The sequence below is a fragment of the Pezoporus occidentalis genome, unplaced genomic scaffold (genome assembly GCF_034315485.1).
Source record: "Pezoporus occidentalis ecotype Australia unplaced genomic scaffold, CSIRO_AGI_Poc_V1 ctg175, whole genome shotgun sequence".
NCBI lineage: Eukaryota > Metazoa > Chordata > Aves > Psittaciformes > Psittacidae > Pezoporus > Pezoporus occidentalis.
In genome coordinates, this window is record NW_026913586.1 from 791,962 (window position 1) to 810,946 (window position 18,985).

At 38.0% G+C, this 18,985-nt stretch overlaps 1 protein-coding gene across 6 annotated transcripts in view; it reads left to right on the top strand.

The window, feature by feature from the left end:
• GPCPD1 (glycerophosphocholine phosphodiesterase 1) overlaps positions 1-18,985 on the top strand; it is a 42,945-nt gene that overhangs the window by 5,896 nt on the left and 18,064 nt on the right. For 4 of the 6 annotated variants that reach the window (XM_062614334.1, XM_062614335.1, XM_062614333.1 and 1 more), the window contains exons 2-8: positions 2,550-2,632; positions 5,066-5,150; positions 6,007-6,091; positions 12,694-12,769; positions 14,572-14,613; positions 15,896-16,019; positions 18,051-18,297. In XM_062614334.1, coding sequence (XP_062470318.1) covers positions 2,584-2,632; positions 5,066-5,150; positions 6,007-6,091; positions 12,694-12,769; positions 14,572-14,613; positions 15,896-16,019; positions 18,051-18,297 — 708 coding nt within the window. In that variant the 5' untranslated portion in view covers positions 2,550-2,583. Of the gene's footprint in view, positions 1-2,546; positions 2,633-5,065; positions 5,151-6,006; positions 6,092-12,693; positions 12,770-14,571; positions 14,614-15,895; positions 16,020-18,050; positions 18,298-18,985 lie in introns of all 6 variants that reach the window. The other 2 variants (XM_062614330.1, XM_062614332.1) reach the window with 1 other exon arrangement.

The window sequence follows — 18,985 nt, forward strand, 5'->3', positions numbered from 1 at the left end:
GCAGTACCTGTAGCTGCAGTTCTGCTAGAAAAATCGGCCCTGTGTTTGGTGATGTAAACCAGAGTTTTTCTTCTCCTGATATACATCCTTTAGGCAGGTTGAGTGGGGCTTCGAGATAAAATGCCTTTTGAGCAGAATTTTAGACAGCTGTAGAAAATCAAAGTCTCAATACTGTTAACTACTGTTATATAGAAAACTAAATCTTCTGCCAAGTGGTTTAAAAAAGCCTACAGATGTCTTGCAAGTAAGTGCACAGAATTTTTCCAAGATAGGTTAAAAGCTTTATAGACTTAACAGGGTTTCAGATTTATTTTTTTTCTCAGAATGGGTGGGCAATTAATTTGAAGGCAGGCATACATGCTGGCTTTTGTCAAGTTTGATTTTAAGTCTTGGGTGACATAGTTTAGTGCATGGTATCCCTGCCCATGGCAGGGGTGTTGGAGCTAGGTAATCTTAAGGTCCTTTCCAGCTCTAACTATTCTCTGATTCTGTGTTGCATGAGCTTTGGAAATAGTGTTTTTTACAAGGCAAAATCCTATTCTTGCTTTGGGGAAGTGGGTTCAGGCTTTATCTGCCACTTACCTGCTATGTTTGGCAAGGAATTTTTGCCTACCTCGTGTCCCCTTTGGCTTCTCTGCCTTTGCAGTTAAAGGGTGTCCAGGTAAGGACAAGTTGGTGAACGTAGCCAGGGCCCTCAACTATTCAGTGTCATCATAAACGCGCACTGGTAGTTTATATTCTCTGTTTTAAACTGAGCATTTTTATGTCATGTGGGACCAGTTTCATAACTCCAATTATAGTTTCAGCACTGAAACATGCTGCACTTCTGTGTCTATATATAACTGCTAAAAATAAATGCTAGAATGTGTCACTGTTAGTGCACAGACCACCTAATGACACACATGTGACAAAGTTTGTAAAAGGTGTGCCCTTCATGGAATTCAGGTTAATTGAGATCCTTTCCAGCTTCAGTAGTTTGGGATTTTATCATTTACAGAAATGTTACTCATAAAAGATTACATGCAGAATTAGGATACATGACCACAAGCATCTATATTGCTGCTATTTTCTTGCTGTAGTTTTAGCACCGAAAAGTCATCTCCCTTGGTGTGGGAAGAATGACATAAGGGAGGAGAAAAAGGAATATAAAGGCAGCAGTAGTTAGTAAAGGGATAGATTGAGAGGAAGAGAAGATTCAGAAAAAAAATTGTAGGTGTTTAAGCATCTTTTAACTAACTGATTGCCCAGGAAGAACAGGGATTGATTGTGAGATCCCCCCCCCCGCTTGGTATATCTGACTTTCTATAGCTTTTCTTGTTTTCAAGGCATCTGTTAAACTGCCCTGTGCCCTCTCAAGACAAGGGCTTGTAGCAGAGCTAGTGAAAGGTAGTTTTGTTTTTTTTTCTATAGTGCTGTTAGTTTTTCTTGCCATTATTATTAAAGCTGTTACTAAAGGAATGCTAACCAGCATTGTACTAAAAAGTGCCTTTTCTAATTCAAAAATAGCAATAAAAATGTTCTAATAAAGTGCTTTTTTTTCCTGTGTTTAAAAAATAGGAATAAAAATGTTCTACTTGTTTGGTTTAAAGCAAACTGAAACCAAAAAAGCCCACAACAAAAAATACACATACACCCCCACACACCTCAGTGATATAAAGAAATGGATTAGTTGAGAGCATTGCAAAGTTAATTTTGCATAGAATTAGTATGATTATTTTGTAGCCCATGTGCAAAGGAATATACTTGCGTGATGAGAGTTAATCTAGCAACAACCAGACTTGGGCTTTGGTATGATTTCATAAATAATACAAAAAAGATATGTTACATCAATAATGTTTCTGCTGTAATAGGGAAAGTGGGATTCTGCCAGCTTTTTTTTTCCCATCAAGTTACTGTGTATTGGAGGAGAATAGAAAATTGAAGTGGGGTCAGTCCTCCCACTGCTGCCCTGGCTGTAGGCAGTCCCTTCCTACTACAGTGTTTTGAAGACTTCTTAGTGCTTCTAGTTGCTGGTGCTCCATGTGAAAGGCTGGAAGTATTGGTAGGTAGGGGAGCAGAGTCCAAGGTGGTGAACACCACCACGAAGGTGGTAGTGCTTGTCTGTGAAACCTTGCTTGTGTTCTGAAGAGAATGCTATGTAATAGCATAGATGAGGCAGTCAGAAGTTACTGCTTGCCAGAGGTCATAAACTTAAATGTGTTATAATTTCCAGTGGCCTCTTTGGGAGCAAAATCAGTCAAAATCAGCTTTTGAAAATTTTAGCTTAAGACTGATAAATGTTGCATGATATTGATACTTCCATATGGTGTTTGATTTAGTAGTCTTTTTCTTGAACCAGTGTTGCAACAGTGTCTTCTGCAGCAGGATGTTGTTTTCTGTGGCTGCTGCTGGTTTTAAAGCCTTCTCTATTTTTACTGTTCACTCACGGTAGCATCACTAGTGGCTCATTTCCCTATAAGTGGTGGGATTTGTGTCCTCTTATTTAGGACAGCAACAGATGTAGTGCACTGTTCCTGAAATGCAATATTTTTTTCCTTCCATTACAGGAGATTTTAACCATCCCGAGGTGAAAGTTCTGCAGTTATGACCTCTTCTCAAGTCACTTTTGCAGTAAGAGGACCATCAGTGCCAGGTACGTAAATCATGCTTTCTCCTTTTTATATGTGGTTTAAGTAGAAGAAAACTTAATGCTGAAAGGCTGCCTTGTCTGTTTTCCTCAGAGGAAAAAGAACATGTCAGTTCAAACACAAAAATGAATCCTTGTATAATACATTAATTAAAAAAATTCACATAGGAATTTGAAAATGAGATTTGGGAATTAATTTTTACCTTTTTCTTCAACCAACAATCTCATGGTATGCTAGGGATTTTGATGCTGAAATTGTTATTTTTAAAAGCAGTGTTCTGTCTGTAACTTTTTATTCCATGGAAATGAGTATTTATGTTCTGATCCAGGCTCGCCGAGCATGCATTGACCTGTTCAGGTTTTTAGTCTCTGTTGCTTCCACCGTTGCAATGGCACTGGCACTAACAAAGTTGACTGTCTGTGTATAACTTTCTCTTGTACTGATAATATCCACAAAAAAAAAAAAAAAAAGTAGGATTAGGGAGAAATAGGTCCTGCCTCACTAGCAGGTTAAGAAGAATTGCCTGGAAATACTCACCGTATGTATAGCATAAAGAGGTGACACTGAAGGCTGCTTCTGCTCATGACAATACTGATACTGCTGCTTTTGACTTGGGGAGAAGAGCTTTGAGATGCAGGCAGTGGCGAGATGCAGTCTTGTGAAAGGAGAGGCTTTCAGAGCTATCAGCAGTTTTACAAAAAGCAAAATTTGGCATTATGTAGAAATGTCATGTACTGGTTGGCAGATCACCATGGTGAGTAGTTAGCTGGTGAGACAGGAACCCTTACCTTGAGCACTAACCCGCTCCCCGTGTTCTCATCACTGTCCCTTCCTGTTGATGTCAAATCCAGGCTAACTGGCAGGATGAAAGAGCATCGCCAGCATAGGAATAATGCTTTGACTCACTCCCTCTTGCAAAACCACTTTGAAAGTCAACATTGGTGATGAACTAACATAAGGCTGTCGCATATTTGTGACATGCACTGCTTCATTTTTACCTTGTCCTAGCAAAAGGAAGAGAGTCAGTGCTTACTGGCTGTGACTCCTTCAGGTTTTCATCAGGACATAGTCGCATACCAAGAGGCTGCTAGATGGTCAAAGTTTCTTTCTTATGAAAGAAAACCTGGAGCTTCTAGCTCCCATCTGTACACTTCTCAACAGAGCTGGCCCAAGCAGATTGCAGCGTCAGTGGTGCTGTTACAAGCTTTGAGACTGGGCAGGAGCCTTGGAGTAGCTTCCTCTTTGCTGTAGCTGAAGGAACTCTGCCTGTAGCAGCGTTGGATTACCTGGCAAAGGGAGGGGAGAAATTGAAGACCCCTGAACTTAAAACACAAAACCAAACTCTGCTGAGTTTAGAGTTGCCTTTGGAAAGGCAGTTGCAGTTTATGATGCATTTCACTTGTGCCTTTCCTCGGATGATGTAAGCAGTGTTTTACAAATCCTTGTTCAGCCTTGCAGTGTAACTGTCCAAGTGAGTTTAGGGGCGACTACATCTTGTTCAAATGTTGCCTTTTGTGTGTTATACTTCAAGTGATAAGTATTCACTAGGTGTTCACACATATTCATTTAAAAATGAAGGCTAGAAAACTATTCTAACCACCTGCTACTAAGAGGAATATAATTTAGATGGCACTGCAGAGTTGAGCTGGCATGTTCACTAAGGTTTACTAAATGCTGCTATTTTAAAGGGATATTAAAAGAATCTTAGTTTCTCTTTAATATTTCTAGTCAGAAATTCTAACTGTAGTATTTATGTGGTCTTCCCTCTCCCCTTTATCTCCTCCCTGTGAAAATAAAACATAATATGCCTCAGTACAGAGTGGAAAAGGTAAAGCACCTGACCTAGGCAGTTGTGTGCAGTGAATTATGTAGTAAACATACAAATGGTCTTTGTCTGCATATGTCTTACAGTGAGCATCCAAAAAGCTTAATCTAATCCCCCTCAATAAATTGGAACAAAAACATTTATTAAAAAAGTGCTATAGATCAAGATGTTCTCTGAAATGATTTCAGTTAACTTTTTAGGAATAAATTATTTTACTTAATTCCTGGCTTTTGTAGATCCTTCCCTCCCCTCCTAATTGTTAGGTGTTCAAAGGTTTCTTTCATAAGCAATTCTGGTGGTATCTTTTACTAGATTAAGCTGTATAACTGGAAAAAATGGACATAATTGGAGAGGCATAAGAATTTCCTCAAAACTAAAAAACCTAATCCCTCTGTCGGTGAGATCCTTATGATGGTGAAGAAGATGCTGTTGTTTTAAGTGGGGGAAAAACGCCTTTCTGAACAAGAAAGAGGAGGGAGTTTAGATGGATGACTTTGGGGTGTATGTTTAGAATATTTGACAGTTTGGCCATGTACAATGTACTTCTTAATTCCATATATGCTCAAGTAATGGTGATTGTGTGTTTCTTCTGCTTGGGTTGTGTTTTTTTTAGGAGAGGTTTTTGCAGTATGCGGGAGCTGCAGTACTTTGGGAAATTGGAATCCACAACTTGCAGTGGTCCTCCAAACTGATGACCAGTGAGTTGGGTTTTGGGGGCTTTTATTTGTTCTTTTTGAAGTAGCTGGAATTCTGGAGCAACAAACTTATTCTGGCTTTGAGTTTGTAAGCTAATGAGTAAAACTTTACTGTTAGTAAAATACTTGTACTGCCTTTGAACATTTTGTATGTTCAGGAATGTGTCTAAGAAAATATTTAACTTGGGGATGCTTTTCTAGTTACAAATGATGCTTCAGCCGTTGCAAATGGCATGTTTCAGTAGTTTAGCTATAGACATTTTGAGCAAGAAACTGCTATGGGTAATTCTCAGTCCCAGGACTATACAGGAAATTACAGGAGACATTTATAATCATAGAATCATATACTGTTTATTTTTTGTTAGCCTGTACAATACATATTGTAGCTATAAAGAGATGGGAAGAAATGGTTGTGTGTATATAAACGTGACTGTATGAGAAGAAAGTTAAATGCGGCAGGGGAATTCAGTGTTATCTTAAAATGGTACCCAGCCTGTCACTGTTTGTATGATACAGGAAAATAGGGCTTTCAGGATATATTTATAATTCCGTTAGTGACTCGCTGTGTGATCTTGAATGAGTTCCTGAATTGTTTCATCATGTTTTCCCCATCAGTTAAATGAGGGTGAGAATTCTTGCTCCATTAGAGCCCTTCAGATCTTGAGATTAGAAAGTGCAATTTCAGTGCAAGTATTTATTATGCTTTGTACATGTTTGGCTAAGTTACCTTGTAAAAATCTTTCTTGCAGCAGTATGCCAAACTGTATTTTAGAATATTACTTAGGACAGACATATGTCTGAGATGCTGTTAGCCTGTATTTGGAAACTGTTTTGTTCTTGTTTTCTTTTTCCCCTACAGTGAATTATGGAAAGCTACCGTAGAGCTTCCTAGGGGAGTTCCTGTTTGTTATCGGTATTTTAAAGGGTACTTCTTAGAACCTAAGGTATGTACAACCTTTTCTATTTTAAGTTTGCTCATCCCCAGTATAAAAAAATCCCTTATTTGAAGTAAAAAGGATTTTTTGAGTTAAACTTGAGTTTTTAGAAACAAATCTCAAATTGCAACATATGAAACATTAAAACACTTAGGGAAATACAAGCAGTTCACTTCTGAAAATACATGACCATATGTCATTATTTTTGTTAAATTGTCTGTTTTTTACCAGTGTTAGGGTGTTAAAAATTGCAGCAATAGTGAAATGCCTGACATGGTTAGAAAGCTTGAGTGATATGGTGAAGTTCTCATTAGTTATATAGTAGGGCTATAACAACTTCTACGTTTATAATTGAATATGGACTTCAGCAGAGCAAGGATCTCTAACATGGAAGTAAGTGATAGCAAGGGAAAAATGGTTAATTTGAGCAGGTGGATTTGAATTTGCCAAATCTGTTACAGATTTTAAAATTACTGTGGAACTTTTGTGGTGAAGCGTGAGAAGTATTAACTAGCTTTTGTGCTGCATAATTAACCTGTGTTAATCTCTTTGAATGAAAAGATGAAACAAGGAATGGGGCATCCCAGTATTTTGTCTAGGTTTGTATATAGGTATTTGCATGGCTGAGGTGAGGGGGAACTCAGGAGATAGACCCAGGTGTGTTTTTACAGGTACTGATGTCAGAACTGCATGTGAGTTGAATGTATGTGGTAGTATTCTGGTGTGTAACAATTGTGCTGGGTAAGCAAGATTCAGACTACTTACCCTTCAGACTAGGGATGAGACTGCATCCAGAAAAAAGTTGGACTAAGTTGTGAAAACAAGCACTGCTCTGTTTTTATTAGTAACAAGTAATAATGGTAAGAAATAAGCCATTTAAAGCTATCTTTGCTGTATTTCTTACTTTATTAATATCCTGTAGCTATCCACTCTGGGCTTTAGTTCTTCATTGAAACTGGGATTATGAAGGCTGTAGTTATATGTGTGAAGAAGTTATAGAATCATCTGGTTTATACCTTCTATGTATTTTAAATTAGTGTCAAGAGTGTGTGTCAGCTGGACTAGCCTTTCTTTCACTGAAAGAAATATTTGACAGAGGTATCATCTCTGAAGGATACTAATTTTAAATGAAACACAATTCTGTCTTTTATTACAGCATGTGAAAACAATCTAATCTGAAACTGATGTTTAAATTGTTATTCTGAGGCAAAAGAAGGGAATGCTAATAATAGATTTCTTTTTCTGAGGCCAAAAGTAGATCAGTTCTTACAGCCTACCAGCTCTTACGTTTTTCACAGATGCCTCTAAGTTTAAAATGTAAGCAACAGCACACTAGAAAAAGCATGCTTAGTGAGAACAGATGGGCAGAAAACATGCTCATAGACAACACAATTTCTGTTTTAACATTTGAAAAACTTTATGTATTGGTGAGTGTGTTTCTTTAAGTAGGTGCTCTGTATCGTGCACGCTTTATGTACCGTGTGATGCAGAGTCTGCCAAGGTAAGTATAAATTTTATGGAATACAGCATAAAGAGCTACTATATATATAAAAAGGAGCAAAAAAAGAAAACTACCCTGCAAAACAAAATGTGAATTGCCAGGGTAAATGGTTACCCACGTAGTGATATTTAGCCTGTACCTGTTTAGTGCACAGGGCTTTATTTCTTACAATACAAAGTCTTTGGAAGAAAAGAATTCCAGCTACAATGTTTTATTGCTCTTTTTGTAAATTTTTTTGGGGAAAAATGGAAAAGCAGGATCCCTTAGTTCTAACAGAAATACAATGCACAGTATAGTGCAAATGAGACACTGTATGGAGACCTTTAGCATTAACAATTCTGATAAGAAAAAGGTACTTCTAAGTTAAATTATTCTGAATAGTCTTAAATATGTTGAAGTCAGAATATATGAGTTTGACACCACAGTTGAGTAAATCATGCTGAAGATGGATCCAGTTGAAGCTAGGGTTTCCTTCTTTCCAGATCAACTGCCTCTGTGAGGGTGCTTGTGATGGATGTGGTGGCAAAGCTGGGGGTGATATATAGTTACACAGAGAAATAGTACTCATATTATTCAAAATACTGGTACAAACTAGATGTGAAAATATATATAATCATATTTTTGGGGACACCCCCACCCCCCCCAACCATAGCAAATAGGAAAGCATTTTCCTCATCTCCTTTGAAAAGTCATTTCATCTCTGTTAAACAATTTTGCTTGAAAGATAGTACAGTGTGATGGGCATTTTAGTTTGTTTGCACTGAAGCCCTTCAATATTAACATGATTTTATTTGTGTAAAATTTTTACTTAATATTGTGAAATTTATCTGATTTTTCTATAAATGAATGTATATACAAAGAGCATTCTACTATAAAATTATAGCAAGTCTTCGCTCCTGCATATCAAGAGCTTTTACTATATTGTAAACATGTTAATTATAACATAAGTCATCTTAAGCATTTTAAAAGAAAAGTAAATACATTCACTTGATGAAATAAGACAGTAATTTAAACTGTTTTGCTTGAGATTTGTTTGTTTCCTAGACATAGTCTGGTTCCCATGTTTTGTTCTACACATACCCTCTGTTTTCTAGGGGTTAAGGGAGGTGTGAGACACCAAATCCCATGTTTTGTTCTACACGTACCCTCTGTTTTCTAGGGGTTAAGGGAGGTGTGAGACACCAAAACCCCTCTTGTGTGGAATTTAAGTCTTCTGTATACCATATGTTTTACGAGAATGTTTTTATATGCATTGTTTGCATCATACATCTTGGAAAAAGTTCAGTAAGGTAAATACATGCCTTACTCTGTTAAGCTGTTTTCTATATTTTTTTTTTCCCAACAGTAAATAAGCATGCAAGTTTAGGTTACTTATTTCAAGGGAAGTATGAAATAACTAAGCTATCCATGCATGTAGCAGGAGTTTTAGAACTAGACTGTGAACATTTTCACACTCGTGAGAATATTGCTTAATTATAGAGGCTTCAAATGAGGCTTAAATTTACTTTTCTAAAATGTAAATAAATCCATTTAGTGTGTGGAATATAGTAATAAAGGTGAAACTTAGGTCTAGACTCAGTAATTTCTTTAATATCAGACTACCTTAGAAAAGCTTTTAAAGCCTAATAACCCATTAACCTGATAATAACAAAGGAACACCTGTGCCTTGATTTGCTGAGACAGCAGGCTGTGTGTTAAACTGTTCTTGGAAATACTAGAGCTAAAAACATCTATTTAGCTCCAGACTTTCTGGCAGGTGACTTACATGTGCTGTTGCCTTACAAAGGCTGAATGACTTGATGGTTGATGTTTGGATTTGTGCTTTATTATTGTCTCTTACATGGTACAGGAAATCCATCAAGGTTTTTGTCAGAAATCCTGCTCTGGCAGTTTAGTGTAATTTGCTTGGCTGTTTCGTGTTCTTGAAGTAGATTAATGTTCTTGACACAATAGTTTTAAGAAGTGCAGTTGGATAAAAGTAGTTGGGTAGTTCTGAAGATGCTATTTTCTTTTCCCTAATTCCTACTCTGTTATGTTGCCTTGGATCAGGAAGTTTGGAACTGGCCTCCTGAATTACAATTTAAATGTCTACTGAAGTGCTTTCATATTTTAATTGTACTGAGCACACAAGCGCTTCATGCAGGGAAATTCTTGAATGTCTTTTAAGAGCTTTAAAATTGCATGAGATGTTCGGCTAAATACAAATCAAACAGAATGGGTTTTTTTTTGTGTATTTGCTTTAAAAAAAAAACAACTCTGTTGTAGTACAGAGGGATCCATGCCGTGCAGTGCCCTCTACTATAATCTCGGTGTACTGCCCACTGGAATGCTTTATTTGGATTGGCCTTTTGAAACTGCCCTAGCAGAGGCCAACTCTTTAGATAACCTTACCATAGTATGACCACTGATGACACATTGTTAGCTTCTGCTACAGGCTGATCTGAACTGGCCTGTTGTTCAGATGTGGTCAGGATATGGCACTGAAATTACGTCAGATTCTAACCTCATTGTAGCACTGACTTCTCTTACATGTGATTAAAACGTTATTTAAACGCCCATAAACAGAAAGATGACCTGAGCAGGGATTGCGAGAGGCTTCACAGTCACGTCTGTGCCTGTTCTCTAATCCACTGCCCTTTTTTTTCCAGGTAGTTTCCTTGGCTTTTCTTAGTATAGAAAGTGTTTGAGGATTTCTGGGATTAAGTCATAGAATCACAGAGTGGTTTGGGTTGGAATGGGCTTTAAACACATTTAGTTTCAAGCCCTCTGCCATGGGCAGTGACACCTTCCACTAGACCAGGTTGCTCTAAGCCCCATCCAACCAGGCCTCGAACACTGCCAGGGGTGGGGCAGCCACAGCTTCTTTAGGCAGCCTGTGCCAGTGTCTCACCACCCTCATAATAAAGAATTTCTTCCTAATGTCTGATCTAAATCTCTTCTCGTTCAGTTTAAAGCCATTCCCCCTTGTCCTGTTACTACATGCTGTTGTAAAAAGTGCCTCTCCAAGTTTCCTGTAGGTTCCCTTTAGGTATTGGAAGCCTGTTATAAGGTTTCCCCAGAGCCTTGTCTTCTTCAGGCTGAACAAGCCCAGCTCTCTCAGCCTGTCCCTATAGCAGAGGTGCTCCAGCCCTCTGATCGTCTTTGTGGCCTCCTCTGGACTCACTCAAGCAGATCAACATCCCTGTTGTGTTGGGGACTGCGTGATCAGACCACTGTATTCCTTTCAGGGGATGAAATTTTGCTGCCTGTGTCCAGCATGCTGTGCTTATTGTTGGAATAATTGTTACTTGAATTCTCATTCATAGCTTTAGAACCTAAAATTAAAATGTACTTTTACAGTAGAGTAAGAAATAACCTGGTATTGTTATTTTACTGCAGTAGGTTGGGAGTTTCTACAAGGAAAACCCCTTGCTTACTTTTTGAGAAAACTACTTAATCCATGTTAGGACAGATTTGCGTTCCCCAGGTTCACAAGCTGCAAGTACTGTATGTGTCTGTGGGAGTTGCTGTTTGAGAGCTTGCGGGCCTCAACAGTGTTAGGAAATTATACCCTCCCTGCTGGCAAACGCAGGTTTCACCTGCAGAAACTGAAATTGTGACATTCACATGTAAATCTGCTGTGGAAGAAGGGAAAAGAAGCTTCTTGTTACTTACTTTTTTAGAAGTCCATAAAAATGGTCATTCTGGCAGAAGTGAGAGGGTGGGAAGTAAAACTGCACTGTAACAGGAATAAACAGAGAACAACAGTATCATCTTATTTTGTTCATATTTACATGTATTCAATCTTTAAAGCATGACTTTATGTATTTTATTCTGATGTGATCCTTAAGTATAGATGTCTCTGAATTCTTCAGAAAAAATGAATTTTTAGCTAAGACAAAGCAAACCTATCTAATTGAGTACTTTTTGAATATTTGGTGTTTGCTATTAACTCATCAAAAGCATAGTAGATTAAATGTGTTTGAGATACATCGAAAAATCCCATCTATTACTAAAGAATTAAGTGATTTGTAAAATAAAGCATTATGGTACTGTGTAATTATGTAATTACTGCAGATTTTTAAGTGTCTGGATGTCTTTGTTGATCTGAAATCTATTTAAACAGGAACCTGAAGTACTGGGTTAAGTTGGCATTGAAGCTTATATGACTCTGGTACTAGTAGCAACTCTTTTTGGAAATAGAGTCACTTAGGCCCAAAGCACCAAAATGAGCTATTTGACAGTGTTTCTTGTGACTGACAGTGACAACTACACAGTGTTAAGGGAAACGTCTTCAGATGACTGAGCTGGGAATTGGACATGTTCTTTCTGCTGTTACCCAGTGGTTACCTAAAAGCTTTAACCTAGAAAGCTATTTCAAACTTAAATTGTTCTGAAAGAAGAGATTAAGTTACTGTTCTGAATACCTGAGTCTTGGCTATGTCTGTCAACAAATGTAGTCTTTTGAGGGAAAGTAATTCTTTTTTTGGTGGAAGAATCTAATTTATCCTACTCCAGATGGAATGCTGCCCAATTGGATCAAGTATTTATGTTTTAATTAGATGGTAAATAATTTGCTCTTTTGTACCACAAATAAAGAAATGTTTCTTAGTCAAGGCAATTTTGAGGGAGAAGCTACCCCTGCAACTGTTAACTGCATGAGTAGGTGCTGAGTGATGTTTGGAATTAGAGATGCGGGATATATTTTTTCCTAAATTGTTGTTGTAATACCTTAAGAAAAAAAGCAAGCATGCTGAATTACTTCAGAGACAGTCTGGAGCTTTTTGTATCTGAAGGAAACTAAAGTAGTCCCGTGGAGTAGCTGGAAGCAGTAAAGATTTAATAATTTTAATTCTTCACCCTGTCAGACTTTGTCACAAGCTTTGTTGTATGTATGTCTGACGCATCAGATAGCGTCATCAGCAGTTGCAGGGGTAAGAAACAAGCCTGATCTATACTCTTTCTTTCTCCTTCATTCTCTCTCTTTGTTCCCCCACTTTCTTTCTCTTTCTTGTACTTTTTCTTTCTGAAATCTGTAAGTTTAGTTCACAACCATCCCAAACAGCTTCATGGGTAGAAAATCAGATCTAACAAAAGAAATTATTGCAGACATTTAACTTTTAAATTACAGACTATCGATGGTCCCTGCGAAGTCATAGTTCACACGTGGGAGACTCATCTACAACCACGATCAATTACCCCTTTAGGTATGGGCATCAACTGCATCTGTTTGAGGCATATGCATAAGATTGCTGATATGCTGCGCATTGGTTTAGAAGGATTGATAACTATAGTTTTAAAATACGTAAACTTATGAATGTTTTCAAAGTATAAACTTTTTCTTTGTGCAACATGGGCCTTACTCTCAAAATACATGTATAAAAATAAGTGGCTTAAAAACGGAGGGGACATGAAGCTCTTTACTGCCATCCTTAAGATATGTGGGTTGGGTGTGTTTGTATTTTTCTTTTTTTTTTCTAATTTGGAATTGTAATAATTTTCTGTAAGCTTAATTCTTTGAGACTAAGGATCCATATTATTTTTTCAGAGAACATGTGGGGAGGGGGAGGGTGTGAAGTCACTGCTGTTCCTATTTAATTACCATTTCATTAGTAAAAATTTAAGGCAAAAATTCTTAATTAGGCTTAAGGAAATAGATTAATTTAAACAGAAACATGAATGGGTTTAAATACCCAGCAATAAAGCCACAATTTATTTTGCTGAAAGAAAAGGTGGCATGCAGACATGCCTACAAGTTCCTAATGCTTTTCTGTACAGGGGAAAAGTTTGGTTTTGAAGAGTGAATGGAATAACCTTTGAATGTAGCTTGTAATTTACATCTCTTGTGCTTCTATGGGATGGTGTGTTTTACGCGCTGTCTTTTCTAGGGTATGAAAAAGGTTATTCCCTCCATACTTAGGAGTTCATATCTATTAAATACTTTCTGATACATTGAAAAAAAAGCCTGGAGAGAAGTTGGTATTGAAGAAACTGCTTGTTAAATATGAATAGTACCAAGATAATTCCTCCCCCCCCCGCTTATTTTTTTTTTTTTTTCAACTGAATTAGTTGTGTTTCTATTCCTGTAACAAGACTATGTTTGTGTATCTGTCAGTAACTAATTAGGGAGACAGACCACCCTCTGTTAGGGTCTAGACTTTATAATTGTTATAATTGAGTTAAATTCATTCCAAACAGTTTGGAAATCCCCCCCCCCCCCCCCAGTAGTACTCAGTGCTTACTAACCAGTCTTTAAGAAAGCGCAGCAAAAGGAGGGTGGAAGCACTTGGTCATTATGATCCTGAATTGTTGCCTGTGGTTATTAAAAATTGAGGTCAGGCCCATAATTCTTATTAGAAAAAGATGGGATTAATAGCTGTAGAGAAGATTTTATTAAGACTTGCATTTTGAGAAATGTATAGTTTTAGGCTTAGTGCAATTCTGTTAATACTGGTGAATTTACTTAGTTACTAAAATTTTGGAGAGGGTAAGGATAAAAGTAAGGGTGAAATGAGCGGTTTGAGTATTTCATCCTAGGTTGGTTTCTGTTGCGTGGACAGAATAAGCATTTTAATTGATTTAGAAGCTTTAACTATAAATGTGCAGGAGGGCACAGCTTTCTTGTATGCTTGCAGGAAACTTTGACACTAAGAAGAAAAAGCATCTTAGATTCTAACAGGATGTAGATATCAGCAAAATATAGCAGCAGACTAGGAAATTATGCAGCCTTCTTGGTTTTCTCAGTTCAGATAACTGTAGGTAAAGTATCTTGGCATCTTGTGTGTTGATTGTTTTTTCTTGCAGAAACTAAGAAAAAGCATAAATTAGGAAAAAGCTTTACAGATGTTTGCAGTAAACATGCTTATTCATCTGTTTCGGTTTTCCTACTTTATTAGATGTACTTTTAAAGTGAAATGGACAAGTAGAATTAGTATAACTTGGAAATGATTCTTTATAATGTGGATATTAATTAATTTCTTCCATTCTTTTTCCCTCCTTTTAATTCTAGAAAATGAAATTACTATTGACGATGGACACTTTGGAATCTGTAGTAAGTGAGATACATTGACCTTTACTTTTAACCATGTATTTAATTTTAAAAAGATTATGTTTTGTAGTTCAAAAATAGTTGAAATACGAAGTTTTGACAGAAATTGCCTGTAAGTGATTGTTTTCTCTGCTTATATAGTTATCTTTGTATCTAGAATTTGTGACTTCATACTCGGGCTGTAAAGCCTTCTAAAGTTAATGAAAGGCTGCTAGGAAGAGTTTAAGTATTGTGAATATGCTGGTGTTCAAGGTTGAAATTTGCACACTAGATCACGAGTATGTATATTTGGAAATACAGAATAGACTTAGCTTTCTTCTAAAACCTAGGCTTAGAAAAAAACTCTTGCCTACAAAAGTATTATCACTTACACCAAATGTACACAATCTGCCTCTTCTGTTAGCCACATAACTGCCAAAACCTCTCTAAGCTCAAACCTTATGTTCTTGTGCATGCATATGTCGGCAGTTCTAACCCACCTCTTAACACTTAATCCTGTAGTGCCTGAGGTAATTCTCTTTATCTTGTCTCATACTTAAATATATTAAATCTTTATCATGTCTCATACTTCCCTTGAAGCTTTGCCATTTTTCTTCATATCCTGATTGAATGATAAGTTTTGCTAGGAACTCGTCAAAACTGCGGGGTCTGCTCCAGCACCTGGTCTGGCAGCCTGGTCTTTCTGGACATCCTGCTTATAGGCTTGCTTTTCCTGATGGTGAGGTTGAGGATTCTCTTCCATGCTTTGTTTCCACATCATATTTGTTGCTATATCATATCCTACATACTTTTACTGGCATTGGTTATGATGAGCTAATTTGACACCTGTATCTGGACAGAAATGAGGATTCTTGTGTTGCATATGGATCTTCAGAGTTCCTGTCAGTGTTATTCCATGTATTGAGAGATCTCAGGATAAGGGAGTGTTATGCCTACCTTTGGAGATGTAGACCTTGATATAAATAAAATTACCACCGGAATACTTAGTGATCTCCTGCAGACAGTTTGCACGTGAAGCTGGCAAGGATCATTTTTCATATTTAATTCCCTTTAAAGCCAGCAAACAACTGCAGTATCTGTTGTCTGTTCTGGGTAGTTCAGAAAAGACAGATGAAAAGATGCACTCAACAATTGCTCTGGAAATACTATTGAAAAAGGCAGGTGATAAGGAGGATTATCTGGAAGATGGTGTCAGAACTGTATTTATATTTTTGTATATTAAAATATATAGATATCCCTAGAATAAGTTATTAAAGACTTCTACTTTTTGTTTAATTTTTGCTAGATGGTATTGAAACTGTGGACACTGGGTGGCTGACATGTCAAACAGAAATAAGATTACGCCTGCATTATTCTGAGAAACCACCTGTAGTGATATCTAAGAAGAAATTTAAAACATCAAGGTTCAGGTAAGAGTCTGCTCATTTAAGTTTGCAGTTTAGCTCATGTTAGTTGTCAGTACTTGTGCTGCTTTTTTACTTAATTATTGTGGCCTTTAAATTAATTTTTGGTTGCCAGTAGGGATCTACTATCAGGCCAATTACCAAGTATTTAAGAACTTTATAAAAAAAATTAAAATAGATGTGATAACATTAAACCAGTGCTGGACAGTGGGACTGGGGGCACCTTCAGCAAGTTTGCCAATGACGCCAAGCTGTGTGGTTCGGTTGATACGCTGGAGGGAAGGAATGCCATCCAGAGGATATTGACACACTTGTGAGGTGTCCAGTGCCAGCCTCGTGGCGTTCAGCCAAGCCAAGTGCAAGGTCCTACATCTGTGTCAGAGCCATCCCAGGCACAGCTACAGGTTGGGTGGAGAAGTGATTCAGAGTAGCCCTGCATAGAGGGACTTGGGGGGTGTTGGTTGATGAGAAATTTAACATGAGTCAACAGTGTGCACTCGCAGCCCAGAAAGCCAACCGTATCCTGCGCTGCATCAAAAGGAGCATGACCAGCAGGTTGAAGGAGGTGATCCTGTCCCTCTGCTCTTGCGAGACCTCACTTGGGAGTATTGTGTGCAGTTCTGGTGTCCTCAACATAAAAAGGACATGGAACTGTTGGAACAAGTCCAGAGGAGGGCTACGAGGGTGATCAGGGGACTGGAGCACCTCCCATATGAAGACAGGCTGAGAAAGTTGGGGCTGTTCAGCTTGGAGAAGAGAAGGCTGCATGGAGACCTCATAGCAGCCTTCCAGTATCTGAAGGGGGCCGGAGAGGATGCTGGGGAGGGACTCTTCATTAGGGACTGTAGTGATAAGAGAAGTGGTAATGGGTTAAAACTTAAACAGGGGGAGTTCATGTTAGATAAAAAGAGGAGGTTTTTTTACTGTGAGGGTGGTTAAGCACTGGCACAGATTGCCCAAGGAAGTGTTACAGTTCTCCATCCCTGGCCGTGTTCAAGGCCAGGTTGGACAGAGCCTTGGGTGACATGGTCTAGGGCAGGGAGTCGCTGCCCATAATGATCTTAAGGTCTTTTTCCAACCCTAACCATTATGTGACTCTGTTATCTCTTTCCCCTATTAAATTTCTGGGCTCTGAATCTTGCTGTCTTTTGTGATTTATAGATTGCTCAGTTAAACTGGGAGTTAACTTCTGGTTTTACCAGTGAACTGGAATCTAGCTAAGTTTAACTAGAAAGTTTGATGTGAGTTTCTGTGACTGTCACTTAAATCTGGACCATCTGTGTTGTGAACAGGATTTCTGTGACTGTAACTAGATAATCTACTAGTGAATTAGCATCTTACTAAATAACTCTTTATCCCATCTGCTACTGAGATGATTCAGAAAGGGATTTGGATTACTCATATATGCTTCTATCACCGGCATAATTAATTCTGTGTGGAAGGTTTGCTCTGTATAATAGTGAATTCTGAGTCTTACATAGAGGCTTATTCCAATCAGTCCAGGATTTTTCAGAAATTACAGTCAATTTACTGTTAAATGATCATTTAGGATTTCTCAGGGACTTACTGGTTATTATAGCCTATCTTATTTATGCCTAATAGAATACATCTATCTGCCTTAATGGGTGTTCAAAGAGACTTAAAGTTGGGTGTGTGCACTTACCAGCAGCCACCAGCATTCAGATACTGATCTTGGCAATTGCTGCTGTTTTCAGTGCTTTTCATTAGCTTTTTGGCATTATGTGTGTCAGTCTGCCGAGAATGGTGGGGGGCTGTTTCTCAGATCATTAGTACAATTACCACATTTACCCAAGCTCCAGTTTCAGAAGGGACTTGAGCACTTACAACTAAAATACGATTTAGACAACAGCTGCAAACTGACTCTTGTGAGGGCCCACTGCATACAGTGCTGTCCTGCAGACGGTGTTATTGAGAATTCTGGTGTTGCATGAACTTCTGTTCAAGCTTCTAATTCTCTAGTGTTTCTAAAGACGCTTGTGTGACTTAACCGTTTGTTTTGTGTTTCTGGTTGAGTAGAGTAAAGTTGACTCTAGAAGGCCTAGAGGAAGATGAGGATGATGAAGAGGGCCAAGAGAAAACATCCCCTACTGTCCCTCAGAAAATGGCAAACACTGTGGAGTTCTCCTTAATAAGTAACAACGAATATAAATGTCGGCACTCTCAGCCAGACTGTGGCTATGCTTTGCAGCCAGACCGATGGATAGAATACACAATACAAACCATGGAGCCTGATAACTTGGAATTAATCTTTGATTTTTTTGAGGTATGTCTCTACCACCATGAAGCAACTCAGGTCTGCCTTTAGGAGTCAAGAGTCAGTTACTGTGAAGATTTCACTGTTGGGATAGGGCTGTTGCCTGATATCTTGATGTTTTTAGACTTGTTTACACAGGTTATAAGTCTTTTGGCTACTACCCCATTTTGCAGAAAGGTTTTGTGAGTCTGCTCGGTAGGGCACAGAAAGACTTACAGTTTATGCTTATTTAGAAGTCGGTATAAATTACTCAAATCATGGTGACTAGTGCTGCATGTAGTCAGGTTGGCTTGATTTTTGTCCTTTACCCACGTTTTGCTTATCCTTCTTGAACCTGAACCATTTGTGTATGAGCTAGTTACATTATAATTATCTTATTTTTAAGAGATTTCCCTGAACTAGTGCAAATTAAAACTGGATAGCTGCAGATTCTCACTACTATTTGGTTATGTTGCACTCTTTTTTCCCCTAAAACATCTTAATATCCAAAGTCCTTTTAAAAAGAAAACAACTCTTGTCCCTTCATGCTGTTTATATAATAGACAGTTTTAAGCATTCTCTCTTTTGTCTAAAAATACCCTAAAGGTCACTTAGGCTCACAATTATAAAGTGGCTCCATAGTTCCTGAGCTTGACTATGGTCAGGTGCATGTTCTGCAGGTTAGTTGCCCTTTTCCTTCCCTACAAATGAATGTAAT